Source organism: Pelophylax lessonae, assembly GCF_965119305.1.
Source record: "Pelophylax lessonae genome assembly, chromosome: 10".
NCBI classification, from domain to species: Eukaryota; Metazoa; Chordata; class Amphibia; order Anura; family Ranidae; genus Pelophylax; species Pelophylax lessonae.
Window position 1 is genome coordinate 64,704,403 of NC_138777.1, and position 23,116 is coordinate 64,727,518.

Sequence of the window (23,116 nt, forward strand, 5' to 3'; positions counted from 1 at the left end):
ATTCTCAAAAGACAGCTTTTGCTATAGTTCTAAGAGCCCAACGCTGCATCTTCTGGCCTCGCCATTGTCAACAGTAGAGTTGCTGCAGCTGCTATATCCTGCCCCTCCCCTTCCCCTGCTCAATCACAGAAGTATTTGTATTATGTGGGCACATCCATAAAATACAAAGGTGTCTGTGAATGGGCAGCATAGGGGAAGGCATTCTTCCCCAGAAGGTACTCTGTGTGCTTTTCTCCTAAGGGTGTAGCCTCGGTAGAGCCATAAACTTGCCATGTAAAAGTGATAAGCCCAGAAGATGTCATGCACCTCCTTGGACTTACCTTTTATTATGCCTTCACTTTATACAAAGGAGCTGAATTCCCGGAATTAAGCTTTAAAATGAAGCTAGTGTAACTGAACGGCAACACTTAGTTTAAATCAGGGAGTGCAGGAATAGTGGTATGAGCCTTTGTGCCCCCTCTTGTTTTGTGCTAGATAGTATTGCTTTCGCTTAACAATCCCAGCCCCTCTTTGCTGGAAGTTAGTTCCAGTTTTACCCTTGTTAGTAAAGCAGCTTTACAGAGTTCGACTTTTTTTATCAGAAAGTTTTTCACCTGCAATAAGCAAACAGAATAAAACATCTTTTGTATATGCCAGTATAGAAAAAATAAAACTGCATGTGGATCATGTTGAGTCAGCAAGTTTTCATACTTTATGCACAAAATGAGTCTTAGGACATATACCATTTGCATATAATGACAATTGAAACAGAACAAACATGTTAACAGGAGGAGTGGACAGAGGGATGTGTTTACCAGTCAAATGCAACTCATTTACTGTCCATTCAAAGGCTGTATATAGGAGATGGCTGTATTTGATTTGCAGTTTTCTAGCAATTTAAACTGTTTCCAACCAGCCTTTGATTGCAAAAAAAAAAAAATACCATCATATGTATCAGGACAACCCACAACCACCCCTGTCGTATAACAAAATATATCTCCTTTGAGATTAAATGCTAGTTGAAATCAGTTTAATCTTCCAGAAAATCACCAATGTAAGGCCAAAATTGATGTTAATTAGATATCAGTGAGCATTAAAAAAAAACACCCCCCCCCCCTTTCAAATCCCAATTTGCAGCTGCGCTAATTAGGCCATCTGGGTGACATCGTGGTCTAATTACTCAAATATGAGCTGGATGGAATCCAAATATGTTTAGTACAGTTAGCTTATCTATGCTGATAAAGAATGGCCAGTGTCACTCCATGGTGATTTACTGCATTACCTGTAACTTCAGCCCTAATCATATAAATAAATGTCTAATAAGAATGCTGATGTGCAGGCTGCTTGCTGTGTTAGTCTTCAAATTAATCCATATGTCCCCTTTGGATCCTGTACAAGTGTTCTTAGCCAAAGTTTGATTTTTCCCAGTCCCGTATAGATAAACTCTTTCCTAATTTATTCAATTGACAAATGGAAGAACTCTGATGAAGCTCTGACAGGTCCTACTCTATGAACCAACCACTGGGAGAGCAGGCAAAGGATAGAGCTTGTCCTGGTCCCGGATGTCAATGTGTGAGAAAGGAAGGATCCTGTAGACCTGTGCGGCTTACAGGATCCTTCATTTCTGACACATTGAAGTCAAGCTTAGTCAAGCTAAGCACCTGGACTTTCACATAGGGTAGAGAGGGGTTGGAATCTCTATCTTGGGGGAGATTTCCTTTCACTTCATGCTGGTTCTCTGGGATAAAAAGTGAAGGTAAATCTCCCCAATTGGACCCAAAGAGCACACTAAAACATGACAGGGTTATAACCCTTCTTTACCCACTTAAGCCCCGGAGGATTTGGCTGCCCAAAGACCAGGCCCTATTTTGCGATTCGGCACTGCGTGACTTTAACGGACAATTGCGCGGTCGTGCGATGCTGTACCTAAATTAAATTGACGTCCTTTTTTTCCCACAAACAGAGCTTTCTTATGGTGGTATTTGATCACCTGTGCGATATTTATGTTTTGCGCTATAAACAAAAAAAGAGTGACAATTTTGAAAAAATAGCAAAATCCCCCCCCCCCCCCAAAAAAAATGTAGAAATCAAATTTTTTTAACATTTTAGGCTAATTTGTTTTCTGCTACATATGTTTGGTAAAAAAAATCGCAATAAGCGTATTTTGATTGGTTTGCGCAAAAGTTATTACGTTTACTAACTAAGGGAAAGATTTTTGTCATTTTTATTGTTGTTTTTTTTTTTTAACGAGTAATCTGTGATTTTTTTGCGTGACTGCAACATTGCGGCGGACATATCAGACCCTTGACTGACATTTTTGACACTTTTGGGGGTACCAATGACATTACTACAGTAATCAGTGCTATACATATGCACTGTTACTGTAAAAATGACACTGGAAGGGAAGGGGTTAACTTTATTGGTGATGCAGGGTTTAAGTGTGTCCCTAGGGACGTGCTTCTAACTGTAAAGGGGTGTGGCTAGTGATGTAACCACAGAGACATACGATCCTACATAGCAGGATCGTATGATCTCTGCTGTTACACCAGGGAGAATGACAGACGGCTTTGTTTACATTAGCCGCCTGCCTTTCTCCCTCTGCACCGGGAGATCGCGAGTGACATCGGGTCCGCCGGTCACACGCGCGGACATGTTAGCCAACGAGCAGGGGGGGGGGGAGTGCGCCCCTGGCGGCGCGCACTCGCCCCCTAGAGGCTCTCAGGCTAGCGACGTAGTACTACGTCACTTTGCCTGTACGGGGCTGACCGCCGCAGTAAATATACTGTGGGTGGTCGGCAAGTGGTTACTCTATCCAAAATTTTAAAAGAAAATATTGTTGTAGATACACTTTGATTTTGAGAGATCCACTATAAGGACTAAGACCACACCTCCAAATTTTCAGGAATTGGAAAGAGGGGAACCTTTCATCAAAAAATGTGTATGCAAAGGATGCACTCCTGTCACACCCCAATGTGGACTGTAAAAAATGAATGTAAACATTTTTGGGGGTTAAACTTACAAGTTCCTTTTTTCACCACTCTCAGCCATTATACTGGCTTTAAAAAAATGCAATCATTTCTATTTTGGATGAAAGGTTTAGTGTAGTATAACACGTTTGCAAATTAAATAGTTCATAGTGTACATAGAGGTCTGCACATTAGACCAAAATGAGGGACAGCTAAAGAGGAAAGAGGGACAGAAGAACTTATTCCATTAGGATGATTGCCCCTCCACTTAAGTATCTGTTGGTTGAGGATCTATTCCAGCCTTTCTCAACCTTTTCAACACAGAGGAACCCTTGAAATAATTTTCAGGTCTCAGGAAACCACTGCTAAAAATGACTATATTTCCAACTCATTATACAATAGTGTGATGGTCAGTGGGATGAATGCTCCTTACACTTGTGGTGTGGACATTGGGAAGAATTACCTTCTTCCAGATAGCTAAAAAGATCAATGGTGTCAGGGGAACTTATCTGAGAGCCAGAAATTGCTCATTGCTCAAGGAACCACTAGCAACTTCTGGAGGAACCCTAGGGTTCCACTGAACCCTGGTTGAGAACCACTGATCTATTCTAACATTTTTGGTGCCCACACATCAGCATTGTTGTTACTTTAGGACATTTTTGGCTAGGTTAGGTTCACTTTATTCACTTCAGCTCCAGAAGGGTTTACCCCCTTTAAAGATCAGGCCATTTTTTGCGATATGGCACTGCGTCGCTTTAACCACTTGTCGACCGATTACTGCATATTTAGTGCGGCAGTGTGGCTGTCCCAGGCAAACCGACGTAGGTCTATGTCGGTCGCTTGGTGGCAGCTAGAGGACGAGCCCCCACTCCTGATCGTCAGCGGGGAAGCCGATGCATGGGTCAGGTGGCTCTGATTGCCGCCTGACACCCGCAATTGTTCCCCGCTGAGAGAGAAGAACGGTCAGCTGTTGTAAACACAGCTGATCGTTCTTCTCCCTGGAATGATCCTAGAGCCCATGTGATCCTTCTATATAGGATTACAGGTCTCTATGGTCATTCCACAAGCCACGCCAACACCCACAGTTAGAAACACACCCCTAGGTACACATTTAACCCCATTGATCACCTATACTGTTAACTCCTGCCAGTGTCATTATTACAGTAACAGTGCATATTTTTAGCACTGATTACTGTAGTAATTTCACTGGTCCCCCCAAAAGTGTAAAAAATGTCAGTCAGAGGTCCGATCTGTCCGCCACAATGTTGCAGTCCCGCAAAAAATCGCAGATCGCCGCCATTACTAGTAAAAAAAAAAAACAACAATAAAAATGACATAAATCTTTCCCGTGGTTAAAAGATGCAATATCTTTTGCGCAAACCAATCAAAATACGATTATTGCGATTTTGTTTTACCAAAAATATGTAGCAGAAAACAAATTGGCCTAAAATGTTAAAAAATTTTGATTTTTAAATTTTTTTGGGAATGTCATATATCAGAATGTGAAAAATATTGTTTTTTTTTTTCAGAATTGTTGCTCTTTTTTTGTTTATAGCGCAAAAAATAAAAATCGCACAGGTGATCAAATACCACCAAAAAGAAAGCTCTATTTGTGTGGAAAAAATAGACATACATTTAATTTGGGTATAGCATTGCATGACCGCGCAACTGTCAGTTAAAGTCACACAGTGCCAAGTTGAAAAAAAGTGGCCTGGTCATTAAGGGGGCAAATCCTTCCGGTCTTAAAGTGGTTAACTGACAATTGCACGGATGTGCAATGTTGTACCCATGTCCTTTTTTTCCTACAAATCTCTCTTTTGGTGGTATTTGATCACCTCTGCGGTTATTATTTTTTGCACTAGAAACAAAAAATACACCATTTTGAAAAAAAATAAATAATATTTTTTACTTTCTGCTATAAAACATTTCCAATAAAACAATTTAAAAAATCAAGTTTTTCATCAATTTCGGTCAATATGTATTCTGTTACATATTTTTGGTAAAAAAAAAATCCAGTAAGTGTATATTGATTGGTTTGCGCAAATGTTATAGTGTCTACAAACTATGGGATACATTTATGGACTTTTCATTTTTTTTTATTATTTTTACTAGTAATGGTGGCGATTTTTAGCAGGACTGCGACATTTTGGAGGACATATCTGACACTAAGTGACACTTATTGGGGACCACTGACACCAATACAGTGATCAGTGCTATAAAAAAAAAAAAAACTGGCAGGGCAGAGGATAACACTAGGGTAATCAAGGGGTTAAGTGTGCTCCTAGGAAGTGCTTTCTAACTGTGGGGGCAGTGGATATACTAGAGGAAAATAGAGATCTGTGATTCAGCTTAGCTGAAACACAAGATCTCTCTTTTCCTCCCTGACAGAATAGCAGTCTGCCTTGTTTACATAGACAGACCGCCGTTCTGTCATTCTGCTGAATGATCGGTGGGTCCCGGCGGCCATTGCAGCCGCTGGACCTGCTGATTGGCTCCTGCTGTTTCCAACCACAGTGGGAGTGGCGCTTTTGGGTGGCGCGTGTGCCTCCAAAATCCCGTACACAAAATCACGCACATGTACTTAATTTTACGCAGCCGGGCCCGCCCTGCTGCAGTATATATGCGGCAGGCAATCCGGAAGTGGTTAAAGCCTAAAATTTTGAATTAATCCTCTGCACACAGTTTTAAACTTTGACATACTTTTAGAAAAGTTTTGCATAACCCAGAGATTCCTAGTTCACGTATATTGCAATACATGTATACCTTGGCCAAATGTGTTAAAGTAATCCCTCTCCCTACTCTTCTTTGCTAAATGGATTTCAGCACAGACAATGTTTCAGTTTTATTGTACAGTAAGACCCGGTTCACACTACTCTGACTTGGGACGCGACTTGTGCGCCCTCAAGTCGCCCCAAGTCTCTTGTCATTACAAATTCAATGTAAATGAATGAGAGCCGTCTTAATATGCACTACTGAAGTTGGTCCGACTTCAGAAAAGGTTCCTGTACTACTTCACGGCGATCTCTATCTGACTTGTGCACATAGACTTCAATGGGAGTCGCCTCTAAGTCGGATCCTTATCTATTTTCAAGCGACTGTGATCAGACTTTCCAGGAAGAAGAAAAATATTAATGCATTCCCCACAGACAAAGTCGCCTATCCTTTAAGTCTCTTACAAGTCTCTTACAAGTCTCTTATAAGTCTCTTCAAAGTCTCTTCAAAGTCGCGCTAAAGTCGGCGCTAAAAAGTCGCTCCTTCATGGGGCGACTTTGAGTCAGAGTAGTGTGAACCGGCTCTAAAGGTCAGAGACCAGATCTGGTTCTGAAGCTCTCCTTCATGTGTGTCAGTTGACTTTATATTGGTATAATAAATCCATTAAAATATGCTGTGCACGTACAGTATAGTTATACATACAGTATAGGTAACTGGCATTTTGCACAGTAAGGACTGACCAGAGAAAAATGCAGCTGGCCAGTTTGAACATGTATAGACATTGTAATAAATCTGTGCTGTGATAACACATGTATCTGCTGGCAAATAAAGTTTGATATACCCAAACCTAAGAACCTATAATATCATGTAATGATGCAGAGCCAGTAAAAATAATAATAAAATATAATAATAAAAAATACGAAAAAAATAAGTAAAGTGTTTAATGTGCCAAACTTAAAGTCTCTCTTAAATCAAAGTCCATATATATTCAGATAAAAATATCTTCCACCGTCCAGCAGATTCTTGTAGTGTAACGAAACCACCCAGTGCCAACACCCTGACCAAGTGCACACTCTCCAAACCATTAGCTGTAACAGGTACAGCAAACACAACATTGATTCTCAGGCACAAACCCTCTTGTTTGCACTTCCACTCCGGAATCACACCCCTTAGGTGGCAGCAAAAGGCAACTTCCCCCTGGAACAGATAGAACTCACCAAGGAGAAACAATGCTGTGTCTGCTGTACCTGTTACAGCTTATGGTTTGGTGAGTGTGCATTTGATTAAGGTGGTGGTAGTTGGTACAGTGCATCCAACAACATCAAAGAAGTTTGTTTGAAATCTTTGCAAATGTATTTAAAAAAAAAATCCTATGTACATAAGTATTCACTGCTTTTGCTCAATACTTTATTGAAGCACCTTTGGCACCAACTGCAGCCTTAAGTCTTTTGAGTATGTTGCTACAAGCTTGGCACATCTATTTTTGGGCAGTTTCTCCCATTCTTCTTTGCAGGACCTCTCAAGCCCCATCACGTTGGATGGGGAGCGTCAGTGCACAGTCATTTTCAGATCTCTCCAGGGATGTTCAATTGGGTTCAAGTCTGGGCTCTGGCTGGGCCACTCAAGGACATTCACAGATTTGTCCCGTAGCCACTCCTTTTTTAACATCCACACAGCATGATGTTGCCACCACCATGCTTCACTGTAGAGATGGTATTGGCCAGGTGATGAGCGGTGTCTGGTTTCCTCTAGACATGACCCTTGCCATTCATACCAAAAATTTCAATCTTTGTTTCATGTTTCATCAGACCAGAGAATTTTGTTTCTCATGGTCTGAGAGTCCTTCAGGTGCTTTTTGGCAAACTTCAGGAGGAATGTTCATGTTCCTTTTACTGAGGAGTAGCTTCTGTCTGGCTAATCTACCATATAGGCCTGATTGGGGGAGTGCTGCAGAGATGGTTGTTTTTCTGGAAGGTTCTCCTCTCTCCACAGAGAAACGCTGGAGCTCTGTCAAAGTGACCATCAGGTTCTTGGTCCCCTCCCTGAATAAGGCCCTTCTCCCCCGATCGCTCAGTTTGGCCGGGCGGCCCGCTCTAAGAAGAGTCTTGGTGTTTCCAAACTTCTTCCATTTACGGATGATGGAGGCCACTGTGCTCATTAGGACCTTCAAAGCTGAAGAATTGTTTCTGCAATGCTGCAACTAAATATCCTGAACACTGGTCTAATAAAATAAAGGGTAATTCCACTTTCATGGGGATAAAAAATAGCAAATAAAGAAAAATAATATAGCGCATACAATTGCGACACATATTGTAATTGAATGTTATTAAAAATGACCTTTCCTTCTCAATCTGCAGTTCTGTATTTTTTTGCAAATACAATGCAATATGGCTACTTAGAGACATTCTGTACACAGAATGTATACTGACCATCCCCCCAGAAACATAATTTCCTGCTTGTGTAATTTGCTCACCGATTTTCCCAGTAGTCTAACAAAGGGCTGCACAATGGTAGTATCACTTTCTTCAGCAAGCTTTATTGTACAAATGGTATTTATTGCACATTTCCACCTCAAGGGCCACCCCTCCAATGCATTTCACCCTTCTGGGCTTAGTCACAAGGGTGAAATGCGTTAAAGGGGCAGTCCTTCAGGTAGAAGTGAGTAAGATGTACTGTTTGGGCAATAAAGCTTGATGAAATAAGTGATTCTACAAGCGTGCAGCCCTATACATCCTTAAATGTATTTTTAAAGGCAATACCTGTAAGTACTTGAATCTGGCCTGGTATCAGCCTTGTGCAGTCCCTGTACAGCAGGGATCCTCAAACTACGGCCCTCCAGCTGTTGCAGAACTACACATCCCATGAGGCATTGTAAAACTCTGACATTCACAGACATGACTAGGCATGATGGGAATTGTAGTTCCTGAACAGCTGGAGGGCCGTAGTTTGAAGACCCCTGCTGTACAGCACAGATCAGACTAGGAGAAGGAGATTCAGCACAAGGAGCCAATCAGATGTGCTACAGTGCTCATGAAAGAAGAGTTTATTAGTGTGCTTCTTTGCTTTTCACTGTCTAGTCCAGGGTCTCTCAACCAGGGTTCTGTGGAACCCTAAGATTCCTCTAGAGGTTGCTAGGGGTTCCTTGAGCAATGGGCATTTTCTGCCTCTCAGACAAGTTTCCAATGACACCATTGTTCCTTTTAGCTATCTGCAAGGGGGCAATTCCTCCCAATGATGATCAGAGTAAGGAGCATTCTTCCCACTGACTGTCACACTAATGTGTCATGAGTTGTAGATTTTAACTATTAGCAGGGGTTCCCCGAGACCAGAAATTTATTTCAAGGGTTCCTCTGTGTTGAAAAGGTTGAGAAAGGTTGGGCCAGTCTAGCTAGGGAGAAGAACAAGAACGGTAAATGTTATTTAACTGCAGCAGCAAAAACTCAGGTCTCCTGTCCTGCCAGAAAAGGTAGAGAGGATTGACAGAGCTCTGTAAATTTCAGGATTTGATGAGCAGAAATACAAATCCTTTGGCAGGTTAAACACCTTATTTATATGTATTTCATCTATGTATTAAGCCAATTGTCAGGGGGTTGATCTTTACTATGTGGTCACACACCTCTAGCATCTACCATTGTTCTATTATGTAAGCTATTTGGATTTGAGCACAGATAATGTTTCAGTTCTATTACTTTCAAGCCTACCGAGGACCATTATAGTTCTCTATCCAGGATCTGCCATAAATATGTCACAAGTCTAAAGCACCTTATTTAAGACCTAATAGTGATCTATGAGTTTCATCTGTTCCCTGAAAGACCTTGAAAACATCATATTTTTTTTCCAAATCATTAATTTCAGTCCTTGCGAGTTTTTTTTTCTATCATTTCCAATTTAGTATTTGTTAAATCTTTCTGACCACTGGACCAGGCATCTCATGCTGTACACCCTTATGCAGTTATATTGCAAGATTAATCTTTAAAAACCCTCCATCCCTTCACCTGCTAAGTGTTTCCAGTGGTATACGGCATGCTTGCTAGGTCAGCAAATCCTGGCACTAGCCGAACGGATGTTTTAGATTGGATTGAGGTCAAAGGCAGCTGTGCTTTTGACACAGCAATGGACTTTTCCATTCCATTTACGCACTTCAGATGCCAAAATTTCAGAGCTGGTCACTGCAAAATGCAATTTTTAACGGCTAATGGATGAATGTAATTTCACAAGAATAAATACTCAATCCTTTTAAGGAAATATTCCTTGAACTCTTCAAAGTTAGTGGGTTCATTTTATTGCTGGCAACTAAAGGATTTTTTGTGCAAAAAAATAAATACACAAACAGACATACAATAGACCACTAAATGAATCAATGAAAGCCTTTACTTTATCCATATAACCAATAAACAGCTATTTGATATGTATTATAAGAATAAAATCCATACCGGCTCTGTATGTGATGGGAAATGGTCGAAGATGCGTTTTTCTCTGCTCAATAAATCTTCTTTGCACTGTAAGAGATTGGGGTGAATAGGGTTATTACATTTTGAAAGGCCTTGTATGTTTTTAAAATAAAAAAGTGCTACGCAAAAGCTTGAATTTCAGTTTTGGGTTAAAATTGATGTGTTGAGATGAGGCATCTTAATTTTATCCTGCCATGCCCACTGGCACAGTTCTTAGGAAGCCAAGCAAGTAAGTCAAATTCCTTCTTCCGAAGGCTTCATAACATATTATAAATGAGGAATCATTAGCGAACATCAAATACTGATGTAGTGACCATGGTAGGCTGGGTGAGCCTGGAAACTGGTTCCCTGTTTATTCCCCATTGTGAGTCCTGAAGAAGCAGATTAGTGAAACACGTTGACGCAAAGGGGCTCACAACAAAAACAACTCACGTTAAGCACAGGGTCCAGAGTGGCCCGTTTTTGTACATATATAAATACATCTATTTAGCTGATATTTTTCCATTTACAGTATATTTTCTTGTTTTTTTATATCTACAAATAAAATTTGAATTTTTTATAAATTTGGTTGTCCAATTTGCGTCTAAAGTCCAACCTAGTGCTCTTTTTTTTTTTCTTTCTGCTTTCAAGTATATTTACGGATTTGGCAAGGGAGTGGTTAAAGTAATTATATTGGGGACTCAAGAACAGGGAGATAAAAGAAACATCAGTCTCTAGCATTCACAATATTTTTTTACTTTCTGCTATTAACCACTTAAGCCCCGGAAGATTTTACCCCCTTCCTGACCAGGGGTTTTTTTGCGATTTTTTACTGCGTGATTTTGACGGACAATTGCGCGGTCGTGCAAAGCTGTACCTAAACGAATTTCACGTCCTTTTTTTCCCACAAACAGAGCTTTCTTTTGGTGGTATTTGATCACCTGTGCGGTTTTTTGATCATGCGCTATAAACAAAAAAAGAGCGTAATTTTTGCAAAAATAACAATATTTTTCACTTTTTTTTATATGAAATTCCCCCCAAAAAAATGTAAAAATCAAAATTTTTTAACATTTTCGGCCAAATTGTTTTCCGCTACATATGTTTGGTAAAAAAAAAAAATCGCAAAAAGCGTATTTTGATTGGTTTGCGCAAAAGTTATCGCGTTTACTAACAAAGGGAAAGATTTTTGTCATTTTTGGTGTTTTTTTTTTAACGAGTAATGGCGGCGATCTGCGATTTTTTTTGCGGTACTGCGACATTGCGGCGGACAGATCGGACCCTTGACTGACATTTTTGACACTTTTGGGGGTACCAGTGACATTACTGCAGTAATCAGTGCTATATATATGCACTGTTACTGCAAAAATGACACTGGCAGGGAAGGGGTTAACTGTATTGGACAGGGAGGGGTTAAGTGTGTCCTAGGGGCGTGATTCTAACTGTAGGGGGACAGGTCTCCTAGTGTAAAAACAAAGATCAATGGTTCTACATAGTAGAACCGTCTGATCTTCATTTTTACACAGGGGAGAATGACAGGCGGCTTGTTTACATAAGCCGCTCTGTCTTTCTCCCGCTGTACCGGCGATCGTAGTGTGACCAGCGGACATCGGGTCCGCCGGTCACACGCCCACACTCCTTTGTGAACGAGCCTCGGCAGGCGCGCGCCCCGGCGGGCGCGCGCCCGCCCGCTATTGACTCTAAAAGGAGTGACAGGCGAGCGACGTAGACCTACGTCACTCTGCCTGGCCGGGGCTGACTGCCACAGTAAATATACTGTGAGCAGTCGGCAACCGGTTAAATACATCCAATAAAAAAATCTTAAAAATCTAATTTCTTTATCAGTTTACTGTAGGCTAATTTGTATTCTGCTACATATTTCTGGTTAAAAAAATCCCAAAATGTGTATATTGATTGGTTTGCGCAAAAGTTATGATGTTTACAAACTATGGGATAGATTTATGGACTTTTAATTTTATTTATTGTTTTTATTAGTAATGGCGGCAATCAGCGATTTTTAGCGTGACTGCGACATTGTGGCAGACAAATCTGACACTAAGTGACACTTTTTGGGACCAATGACACCAATACAGTGATCAGTGCTAAAAATATGCACTGTTACTGTATGAGTGAAACACTGGCAAGGTTAAGATCAGGTTAAGATCAGGGGCGATCAAGGGGTTAAGTGTGCTCCTCGGGAGTGCTTTCTAACTGTGGGGGGAATGGACTGACTGCAGGAAGGAACAGATCTGTGTTCCTGATTAGTAGGAACACAAGATCTCTCTCTCCCTGTCCGATAGAACGGCAGTCTGCCTTGTTTACATAGGCAGACCTCATCTCTGTCATTCTTCTGAATGATCGTGGCTGGCCGGCGGCCATCGCAGCCGCTGGACCTGATGATTGGCTCCCGCTGTGTCCAATCACAGTGGAAGCACGGCTCCGGTGTCACACGCTGGCCCCGCTGGAGTCCATCTATAAAATCACATACAGGTACATGATTTTGCGCTTAAGGTCCACCCTGCCGCAGTAAATGTATGTGGGCCGGTCCTTAAGTAGTTAAAGTGTTACTAAACCCACAACAGTAAAATCAGTCTGTATATGCAGTAAAAGCATGCTTGTTATACTCACTGTGCAACCTAATGGGTCAATCCTCTGCATTGTGTAAAAAGGCTGTTTGATCCTGTATGCACAGATCCTCATTTCTTTCACTGACTCCAGAACATGCTCAGTTTGGTGTGTATTGCCAGAGAATTATTTTTTTTTTTTTTTTTTTTGGGGGAGTGCATGTGACCAGAACAAGGCCAATCAGCACTGTTCAGACAGAGGGTCAGGGGTCCCGAATCCTGATAGGACAGCTCAGTGCAATATGAAAACTCCTCCTACAAGCTTAACCATGAAATGACAGAAGTCACAAGACTGCTATTTACTGCTGATGAGAAAATGCTTTTTACATTTCATATTTACTAAAACTATTGCATTTCTATGTTCTGTGTACTGTGGGAGACCAAATATAGTGAATGCAGAGCCCTGGGTTTTGTAACACTTTAAACACACACACCCACACATATTGAACTGGATGGACTGGTGTCTTAATTAAAGCTTACCAACTATGTATCTATGTATATACACTACTGTTCTGTTGGGTTGAGGTCAGGACTCTGTGCAGGCCAGTCAAGATCCTCCACCCCAGACTCACTCATCCATGTCTTTATGGACCTTGCTTTTTGCACTGGTCCAAATTATTTGGTGGAGGGGGGATTATGGGGTGGGGTTGTTTTTTAGGGGTTGGGCTTGGCCCCTTAGTTCCAATGAAGGGAATTTTCAAGGCGTCAGGATAACAAGACATTTTGAACAATTTCATGCTCCCAACTTTGTGGGAACAGTTTGGGGATGGTCCATTCCTGTTCCAACATGACTGCACACCAGTGTACAAAGCAAGGTACATAAAGACATGGATGAGTGAGTTTGGGGTGGAGGAACTTGACTGGCCTGCACAGAGTCCTGACCTCAACCCGATAGAACACCTTTGGGATAAATTTGAGCGGAGAAAGTGAGCCAGGCCTTCTCTCCAACATCATTGTCTGACCTCACAAATGTGCTTTTGGAAGAATGGTCAAACATTCCCATAAACACACTCCTAAGCCTTTCTAAAAAGAGTTGAAGCTGGTATAGCTGCAAAGGGTGGGCCAACTCAATATGAAACCCTACGAACTAAGACTAGGGATACCATTACAGTTCATGTGTGTGTAAAGGCAGGCGTCCCAATACTTTGGTAATATAGTGTATATAGCTTTGTAACTTTTTTTTTTTTTACCTCCCAGGGCCATATTTATTAGAAAAACCCTCAAATACCTCTCAGGAGAGCATTTCGGTGACTTGGTTTTTAAACATCCTAGAAAATACAAACATGACTGCTTTTAAATAAGATATAAATTACCAGTCTGCAGGCCTTAAAGGAAGAATTCAGCAATCTATTAACTGTGGGAAGTCAGAAGAATAACTTCATGTAATGTATTTTGCTCTCCAACTGCGCTTAAATAAAGTTCTTCCTATTAAGTGAGTTGCCCAGGGCTTATTAGACTCTGTTGGAGCGAGGTGTTCCATAATTGATTGTTGTCTGTGTATACGCAGTGTGTGTACAGAATATAATACTCTCACACAAATATCGACTGGGGACAAGAAATTCAGATTACCTTTTGAGATTTGCGAGAGCCTGGTTTTTGCCTGGTAAGTTTGTGCTGAATGAGCAGGGATTGATCGGTGCGGCAGTCGTACGTTCCATGTTCTGACTCATCTGTGTAAGTATCTTTTGTAGAATCTAAGTAGAGAACAAAGTTTTATAAGATTGCTGCAATACTGATATGCTGGATGCAATCCCTAATATACTGTCTTAAAGAGAACCTGTCACCTGTCACCTACACTATCATACTTGCCAACTGTCCTGTTTTTGCCGGGACAGTCCCGGCAAATAGGAGCCTGTCCCGGGTAATGTACATTGTCCATTGCACTTTATTTATATTTACATATTACATTTTTTCTATAGTCACAACTGAGCACATATGCCACTTTAGAATTGCAGGGAATTGCAGGGAATTGTTATGAGAATTGTAAACTTTAGGCAGAAGCAGGGCAGCTGAATGGGAAAATTATTCCAACTCTGCTACTTTGGCCTTAAATTTGAAATTCCCTTTTCAATTTCCTGTAATTCTCTCCTTATTGAGTAGATCCTGTAATCTGATGATAAGTAGGCAGGGATTAATTATGCGGAGTGGGTGGAGCTTCATGGAGGTGGGTGTGGTAAGTAATTAATAGCTGTGCTGCAAAGTGTCCCTGGAAATTTTTTTCAAATGTTGGCAACCATGCACTATCACATCAGTAACAAAAATGTAATGTGTCTTCACGTTGTTTTTCCTTGTTCTAAAACCCAATATTTTTAGTGTGCATGGAAATAATAGGTGACTTTTCCAAAAGTTTGATTTATTTCTTAATCACTTGACCTCCGGAAGATTTGACCCCCTTAACCACTTCTGGAATGGAAAATTCTCCCCCTTAATAACCATATTTTGCGATTCAGCACTGCGTTATTTTAACGGACAATTGCGCGGTCATGCAACGCTGTACCCAAAGAAAATTATGTGCTGGTATGCAATGCATACTAGATCATTATAACATTAGTTTGAAGCAAGATTTTTATTTATTTTTTTGCACTTTAAGCCCGGTCCACTTAACCACTTCAGCTCCAGAAGGTTTTAGTCCCTCAATGAGCAGACCATTTTTTTGCGATACGGCACTGCGTTGCTTTAACGGACAATTGCACGGTCGTGCAACGCTGTACCCAAAGAAATTTTTTTTTCCCCATAAATAGAGCTTTCTTTTTGGTGGTATTTGATTACCTCTGCAATTTTTATTTTTTGTGCTATAAAAAAAAAAGAGCAACAATTCTGAAAAAAAAAAAAATATATATATATTTTTCACTTTCTGCTATATAACACCCCCCCCCCCCCCAACAAAAAAAAACCCTTAAAAATCAAAATGTTTTAAAATTTTAGGCCAATTGTTTTTCTGCTACATATTTTTGGTAACAAAAAATTGCAATAAGCCTATTTTGATTGGTTTGCTCAAAAGTTATCGTGTCTACTAACTACGGGAAAGATTTATGTAATTTTTATTGTTTTTTTTTTACTAGTAATGACGGCCATCTGCGATTTTTTTTGCGGGACTGCGACATTGCGGCTGACAGATCAGACCCCTAACTGACATTTTAGACACTTTTGGGGGGACCGGTGACATTTCTACATCTGTAATGTCTGTATATAGTTTTCAAAGTGGAGTGCTAGTGACTGGCAATAGGACTTTCGGCATCCACCCTCTCACCAATCCTGATGACACAGCGATTATACTGCAAGCAATACAAGTCGGTTCTCCATCTGATGATCAGGTTGAGACGGCTGCTTGGTCGGCTAGTTCAGTGATCTGTCTGGCACCTCTGCTGTCAGGGATGTCGCTAGTGGACCCCTGGCATGGTGGAGCAACGTTCATCCTAAATGGACTGGAACAGCGGTGGCAGTGGATGGCGTGGTAGGCCGCAATCCTCCAAACTAAGCAGCGGACCGATGCCCACTTGATGGACCCCGGGAAGCAAGACCCCTTGGGCCTGTTTGGCAGATCCTTTTAAAACCTCTCCCATAATTCTCCCCCGGACAACATGGCTGTGCAGGCTTAGCTCAGTGTACATTCCGACACATGTATGCATGTACAGAAGTGACGTCATCCTGTGCCAGCAAATGAAGACATGCGAGACGAGGCGCAGATCCATGGTGCGCTGTCAAATATTTACACTGCATCATGTATGTTCCAGTTTCCAGCTGGCGGTTTCTGCAGCACCCATTTGCTTAGAGCTTATTCCAGGATTTTGCGTGATGGGAATATGGGATGGGTACCAGCAAATGAAGACAGCTGCAGCCTAGCATCCAGAAGAAGTCATGTTTGAGATGTGGTGCCATTGCTTCCTTTAGTTTCTCTTTAATGGGATCAAAGCAGTGCTTTAAGTGGGCCGGTATGCACTGGTACTCAGTACTGCCACTTCCAAATATGGCTCTTGAGCATACCGCCACCTCTTTGTGCACCTTAGCGTACCAGTACGCTCATTTTCGACATCTGCGCCCTCAATTGCCCCCCGCAGAATATTTCCCACTCCAGAGCCAGACCAGTCACCACCAGTGAGTACCCCTGCTCCGGAGTCCCAGCCCAGCCCAGGGGGGGGGGTGCTCTGTGGGGACCCTGATGTGGGGTGGGGGCAAAATTTATAGGCTATAATAGAGTACCGGCACCTCTTTTGGGCCACTTAAAGCACTGGATCAAAGGGACAATCATTTTCAACCTTAGTGAGCAGTAAAATCGAAAGAGAAGGATGGGAAATTTGAATGAACAAAATTCTAACTCTGAATGTGGTTTTTGGTTGGGAAAGTTTGTACTTATTGTAATGCACATGTGCATACTAAAATCAAATGTTGAATTTTAAACACTGGCATCGAAGTATTAATTTTTTTTCATATTTATTTTCATAAATCCCAAAAATTAACAAGTCCATATGGTACTATTGAATGCTCAAATAAAATTCTTCTGGCGTATGACCAGCTTTAGCCATGTGCTGCTTGCTTCCCCCATCCACAGTTTAGATAGAAGAATCTCCACTACTGGATATTGTATTCCGGCCACTGAACACAATAGTGCTGCTGAACCGTGAATACATCTGATAGGTTGCAGTCACTATTTAGCTGATAATTTTGCACCCATCTCCAATTTTTAAATTGACTTTTGTCAATCTGGGTGGTGGTTGCAGGGCTCCCCCTTGTAGAAATTCAGCCAATTCAGCAGGAATCAGCCAAAATATAAGCCATCTACAGCCGGCCTTACAGATTGCTCAGAATACTGCTGCCATATATACAGTACTACACAATAAAAAAACCCCATTTCAGCATTAGATATATCAATGCAGTTGATTTTTAGATAGGAGCTCAGGCTTCAAACACCCTTTCTCTTGCACGAACTGTAAACAAGCTCAGAGCTGTAAATCACCCCTTGGAGAGTAAGCGCAAAGAGATTAAATCTTTCCAGCCCAGGATTACTGCTTATTGGAGCCACTTGCCATTGCATTTCACACATTACTCATCAGCTTAATTGTCCATAAACAACAACAGATGATGTGGTTTAGGTCTTAAAGGTTGTTTTCTTTGACCTTCACGTGTTTTGTTTGTGGTTTACAGATCTCCCTTTTGTAATGAATAATCCTCATACAGGTACATTCATACCCCAGGGATCATATTCCATTAATATCCATACCGTGTGACAGACATTGTGGCAAGCCACAGCCCCTTCGCACAACAGCCAGGGAATCCTGACTAACCAGCAGATGATGCTGCTGGAAATATACCTCCTGCTTCTTGGTTACAGTCCCTAGTGTGCAATCACAGATGAAATTGCTCATTAACACCTTCAGTCCCATGGACATATACCTCTCTCCTGGAAAACCTATTTCTGCTCCAGGACAACAAATACACTAAAAATAGCAGACAGGTGTAAATAAAAATGTTAATGGGAATGGTTATAAATAACCATAAGTAAGTAAATAATTGTTCCAAGAAAATTTTACGTTTCTCAATATAGTATTTGAATTTAAGTTTTTCTTCTTATTTATAATTATTATCACTATGACTGTTGTGACAGGAAGTCAGGTAAATCTGTGAGTGTTGTCACAGATGGGAGATACACTGCTGCTTGGTTTAGACAATTCACCAATTACTATAGGGTGTCGGCTGCAAAGGTAGCCAGGGAGGTTTGAGGAAGTTGAAAAACCTCCAGCTTTTCAGAATGAGGAAATCAAGGCCTCTATAATTTGTCCAGAGAAAGTCTATGGAGGGCTGCCTCCTGAAGCTGTCTCCTGAAGCTGTGTGAGCTGGGGATAGGAGAGCAGTCAGACGTATGCCTCCTGGAGCGATGTGCGCTGAGGAGGGTAAAAAAGACTGAAGACTTCTCAAGGTGAGGACATGGATTGTTTTTCTATGGGAAGAGAAAACAAAGGAATGTTCTCTATGTGGAGAGAAAACAAAGGAATGTTTTCCATATGAAGAGGTCAATGAACATATGTCTATGTGAAAAGAAAATGAATGGACTATTGATGGTCTGCTGTAGGATCAGCAAAGTCTGCCCAACAGTAGGTTGGGGACAGACTCTTAGGTAGGTTCCTGTGTGTGAGAAGGTAGCCGCCCACAGTGGCAAGGATTTATTTTATTTTATGTTTATTTTGAAGTATGCTGTTTTTGATGCTTGCACTTGTGTGAAGAAAAATTGCAAGAATAAAACTCATACACTGTTGTTTGCAACCACTTCTCGGCTATCTCCCTGTGTAACGAACCCCAAAAGGGGTCATCCACACCCACCACCGAGCTAATACCTCACACTGTTCATATCTGCTTGATGCAATTCTATAAAAGCATTATTGCTAAATAGTAAAGATAAGCTTATCCAACCAAACCTAGAAATGACCCCTATCCAGGCATCACACCGGCATGCATTAAATATTTCTCAATCCACTGGTTCAATCAATCACTCCTTTAAGTAAACTAGTAAGAAGGCTCCTGTCTACCACTATACTCCTTCACACAGGCCCGGACATCATCACTCTCTGACCTCCAAACTCCCTCTTTTCTACCATTTCATTCCCATGCCCTAAAAGTTTCCAGTAAGAAAAATAGGAAGCCATTGGGGTACCCTTTTTTATGTGATTAATGGTCATATATAATGTTATTAACCGGTTCATGTAATAATTATTTACTCTAAATTACAATTATACCAGGTGCAACCGTTGACCACCTACATAGGGAATCTCCTATGGTTTCCTCACTCTACTATAGGCAAAATTGTTGTTCACTTTGCAAGAGCTGAACTGCAGCATCTGTGCAAATCACTGGGATGTGTTTCATGGTTAGAAGGTACTGATGGTCGGGATAATCCTGAAGAGGTACTCAGAGCAGTAGAGCTGCCACAAGAGAGTCAGGAGGCTGAATGTTTTGCTTGATTCGTAGTGATGGTGGGAACCTCCTGCATGGGAAGACATGCATGGATGAATTTTGACTTTCTTTTAAATAAAAGTGGGCAGAAAAGCCCTGAAAACGATATCTGCCATGGAGTAAATTCACTGTTAAGGCACTACCACTGAGCTAAGAAACCCCAAAGTGTCACAATAGTTAGTTTTCTAGTTTTTGCATTCTGTTACCTAGCTAGGTTGCCTGTTAGGTATTTCATCATTTGGATATAAGGGTCCTTTCACACGGTCTGCCTCCATCTGCGGACTCCATGCTGCTCAGTGGGGGATTGATCTGCCGATCCCCGCTGAGCAGGCGGATGACAGCTCCCTCTCCACTCTGTGTGCAGAGAGGGAGCTGTCAGATCCTGCTGTCCTCTATAGGGGAATCAGATGAGAACGGACCGCCTGTCCATTCTCATCCGATCCCATCCGATCCGCTGGACGGATGGAAAATAGGGTTTCCATCCGTCCAGATTTCACGGACAGGATCGGAATCGGATAGCAGCGGGTGTCAGCGGAGATGTCTCTGCTGACATCCGCTGCCCCATAGGGATGCATGGAGGATCCAATCAGATCCGCCTAAAAAAATGACAGGCGGATCTGATCGGGTCGTTCATGTGAAAGGACCCTAATTCACTTGTATTTTCATGTTTGTGGGTGTATTTTGGTTTCTGGTGCTGTTTTTTTTCACAGTTAATAAACTTGTTTAAATTATATACAGTCTGGTCTCAGTTTCCTATGCAGATCTGGCCATCCCTGCCATTGGTATTCCCAAAACTTCCCTTTGGATCAACAGCAGAGAAGTTTCCCCATCTACAGTAGTGATTTTATTATACATTTCAAGGTAGTATTTCCTGTATTGTATACAGCATATGTTCTACATAGAGTACAGTTGCAAAGCTAGTTTTTGACCATCCAGTATTTTACTATGTTGTAGGTATTCCATTGTTTACATTTTGGATGGAGTAGAAAAGAGGAGATTCCTGATTGGGGAGATTTCAACGGACTTCTGTCCTAATAAATACAACATAAGGTCATAAGGTGAGGATATATTTCTATAAGGGACATACAGTTACAAAGCCTGACAGAGGTTTAAATAATTTATTATGCTGGCTGTGTGCCCATTGGATATATTCTCATTTCTTCAAGGGCAAATTACCTTGAATTTTACCTTGACCCTACAATTCTCTATCAATAACTAAAAAGAGAACATTTTGTTCTGGCGTTCAAAAGTTTTGTTTGGATTTTTTTTTTTTTGGGGGGAGGGGCATGCTTTTTTTTCCTTGACTTTTGCATGGGGTTCCCCCTTTGGTTCTGGTATAGAATTTGGAGGGGACCCCATGCTGTGTTTCTTTTTTTGCATGGGGTTTCACTTTACATCCATACCAGACTCTCACCAAAGCTAGTGGTCTAGTATGTATTTTAGTGGAAACCCCACACTGCTTTTTTTATTTTTATGTGGGGTCCCCTATTAACATTTATACCAGACTCTCATCTAGGATATCTATTTTCTCCTCTCATCTCCTTCATTTTTTAACCTGGTTTTTGTTGAGCTGGGTGGTGGCGACAGGGCCACCCATAGTTCAAATTTCAGCTAATTCATCAGCAGTTGTGTATTGCCAGTTTAAAAGTTGTAGCTCAGGCTCCTTTCAAATGGACGGTGCACCCGACGGAGTCCGTTTTGCTGAGTGGGGATCGAATCGCCGATCCCTCCTGAGCAGGCGAATGACAGCTCCATCTCCGCTCTGTGTGCAGAGACGGAGATGTCAGAGCCCTGTCTGTTTTCATTCGATTTCATCCGATTCGATCCTCCAACCCTATTTTCCTTCCGTCCGGATTTCATGGACAGGATCAGATCGGATGGCAGCGGGTGTCAGCGGAGATGTCTCCGCTGACATCCGCCGCTCCATAGGGCTGCATGGAGCATCCGATCTGGTCCGCCTGAAAAACTGACAGGTGGACCGGATCATAAAGCCCGTGTGATAGGAGCCTTACAGTTTACAGTTATATTTTATTTAAGAGCTTCCCTAATGCCCCCCCCCCTCTTACCTCCAGGACCCATGGCAGTTACATGAGCTGCTATGGCTATAGTTAAGCGATTGGGTGTATTTGAGAGCCTATGAATATTTTTGAACAGATATGTTTTCTCTGTATAGACTATGCAAGTTTATGACCTATATAATTACTTAATTGTACACATATAAAAAAAGCTGTAAATACATTGAGCCACAAACAGTCTTTTTTATTTAGTATCATGCAAAGTTGCCTTCCTAACCAAAATTAGGCATCACACTACTCTTGAATTCAAAATCGTACATAAATGTAATTGGTTTTTCTAGATGGAGTGCATTAATTGGTTTATTGCACTCATTTTCTGTTTTCTTTTCACAGCTAATTGCTGGTAACTACAATGAGTCAAGTATAATTAGGTAGCTGTATAAAACATTGTAATTAAATGCAACCTGTTGACATGGATTTAACACATGAAAAAAATGTATAATGGATTCTAGGAATATGCCTCTAAAGTGAGCTTTTATTCCAAAATAGTAACCAGTTCCGAACCAAAAAAAAAAAAAAGTTTAATATAGTGCTGTTTTTTTATGTAAGACCATGTGAAAACAAGATTTTAGAACCATACTTTTATTCATTTCTGCTTTTTCGCAATGGTCTATAAAGTGATATGAATCCTGCTAGGAGTGCACCTTCCTACCTACAGGTCTCAGAATTCCTTGAGATCGGGAGATGTGATTACATAGACTATCTGTATCACTGCCTTGTGGTGAAATGTGGTACTGTGGAAGGGCTACTGGATAAAGCCAATAAAGCCACTTTTTCAGTTTCGCCAGAACTGTAAATAACAGGAGAATTAGAGTTCCATTATTGCTATATGTGGGAGGCAAGACACATGGACTGTACTAGATATATTCCAATTGACCGTAAATTTAATTTAAAGGGCTGTTAGTTAATCAATCAGGTTATATGTAAGAGTCACTAATTTAATTGTTTAGAGCTATATTATCCAGCACAGGACTGGCCTCCTGGCATCTCAAAGAATACTGTAGGCTGTTGCAACCAGCTTGCTGGAGCCAAAATGGGGGAAAATGAAGACTTTGCATAATATGTGTAAATACAGTGTCAAATATTTCAAGTGCATTTCAGATAGTGCAACTGCTATGTTCTGTACATATTATCATTGACATTTCAAAGTTCTCTGGTCAAATAAAACCTTACTAGTTTCCAACAATAAAGAAGAGCCATTTTGAACTTATTTTCCCTACCCTACTAAAAAAACATCCTTTTCTACCTGTGTTGCTGTAGCCCAGTTTCTCCTAATTTCTGTCTGGTTAAATGGTGTAAGCTGGTCAGAAAGTTATGGAAAATCTCTAACAGAGACCTGTGGAGCATTAAAAACCCAATAAGATTTTTTAGTTCTCCCCCACTCAATT

General features: G+C 41.2%; 1 protein-coding gene across 1 annotated transcript in view; it reads right to left on the reverse strand.

The window, feature by feature from the left end:
• Positions 1 to 23,116, reverse strand: part of ANO3 (anoctamin 3) — a 542,814-nt gene that overhangs the window by 314,730 nt on the left and 204,968 nt on the right. The window contains exons 3-4 of the mRNA XM_082269831.1: positions 14,278 to 14,402; positions 10,091 to 10,156 (exon numbers count right to left, since the gene is read on the reverse strand). Coding sequence (XP_082125957.1) covers positions 10,091 to 10,156; positions 14,278 to 14,402 — 191 coding nt within the window. The remainder of the gene's footprint in view (positions 1 to 10,090; positions 10,157 to 14,277; positions 14,403 to 23,116) is intronic.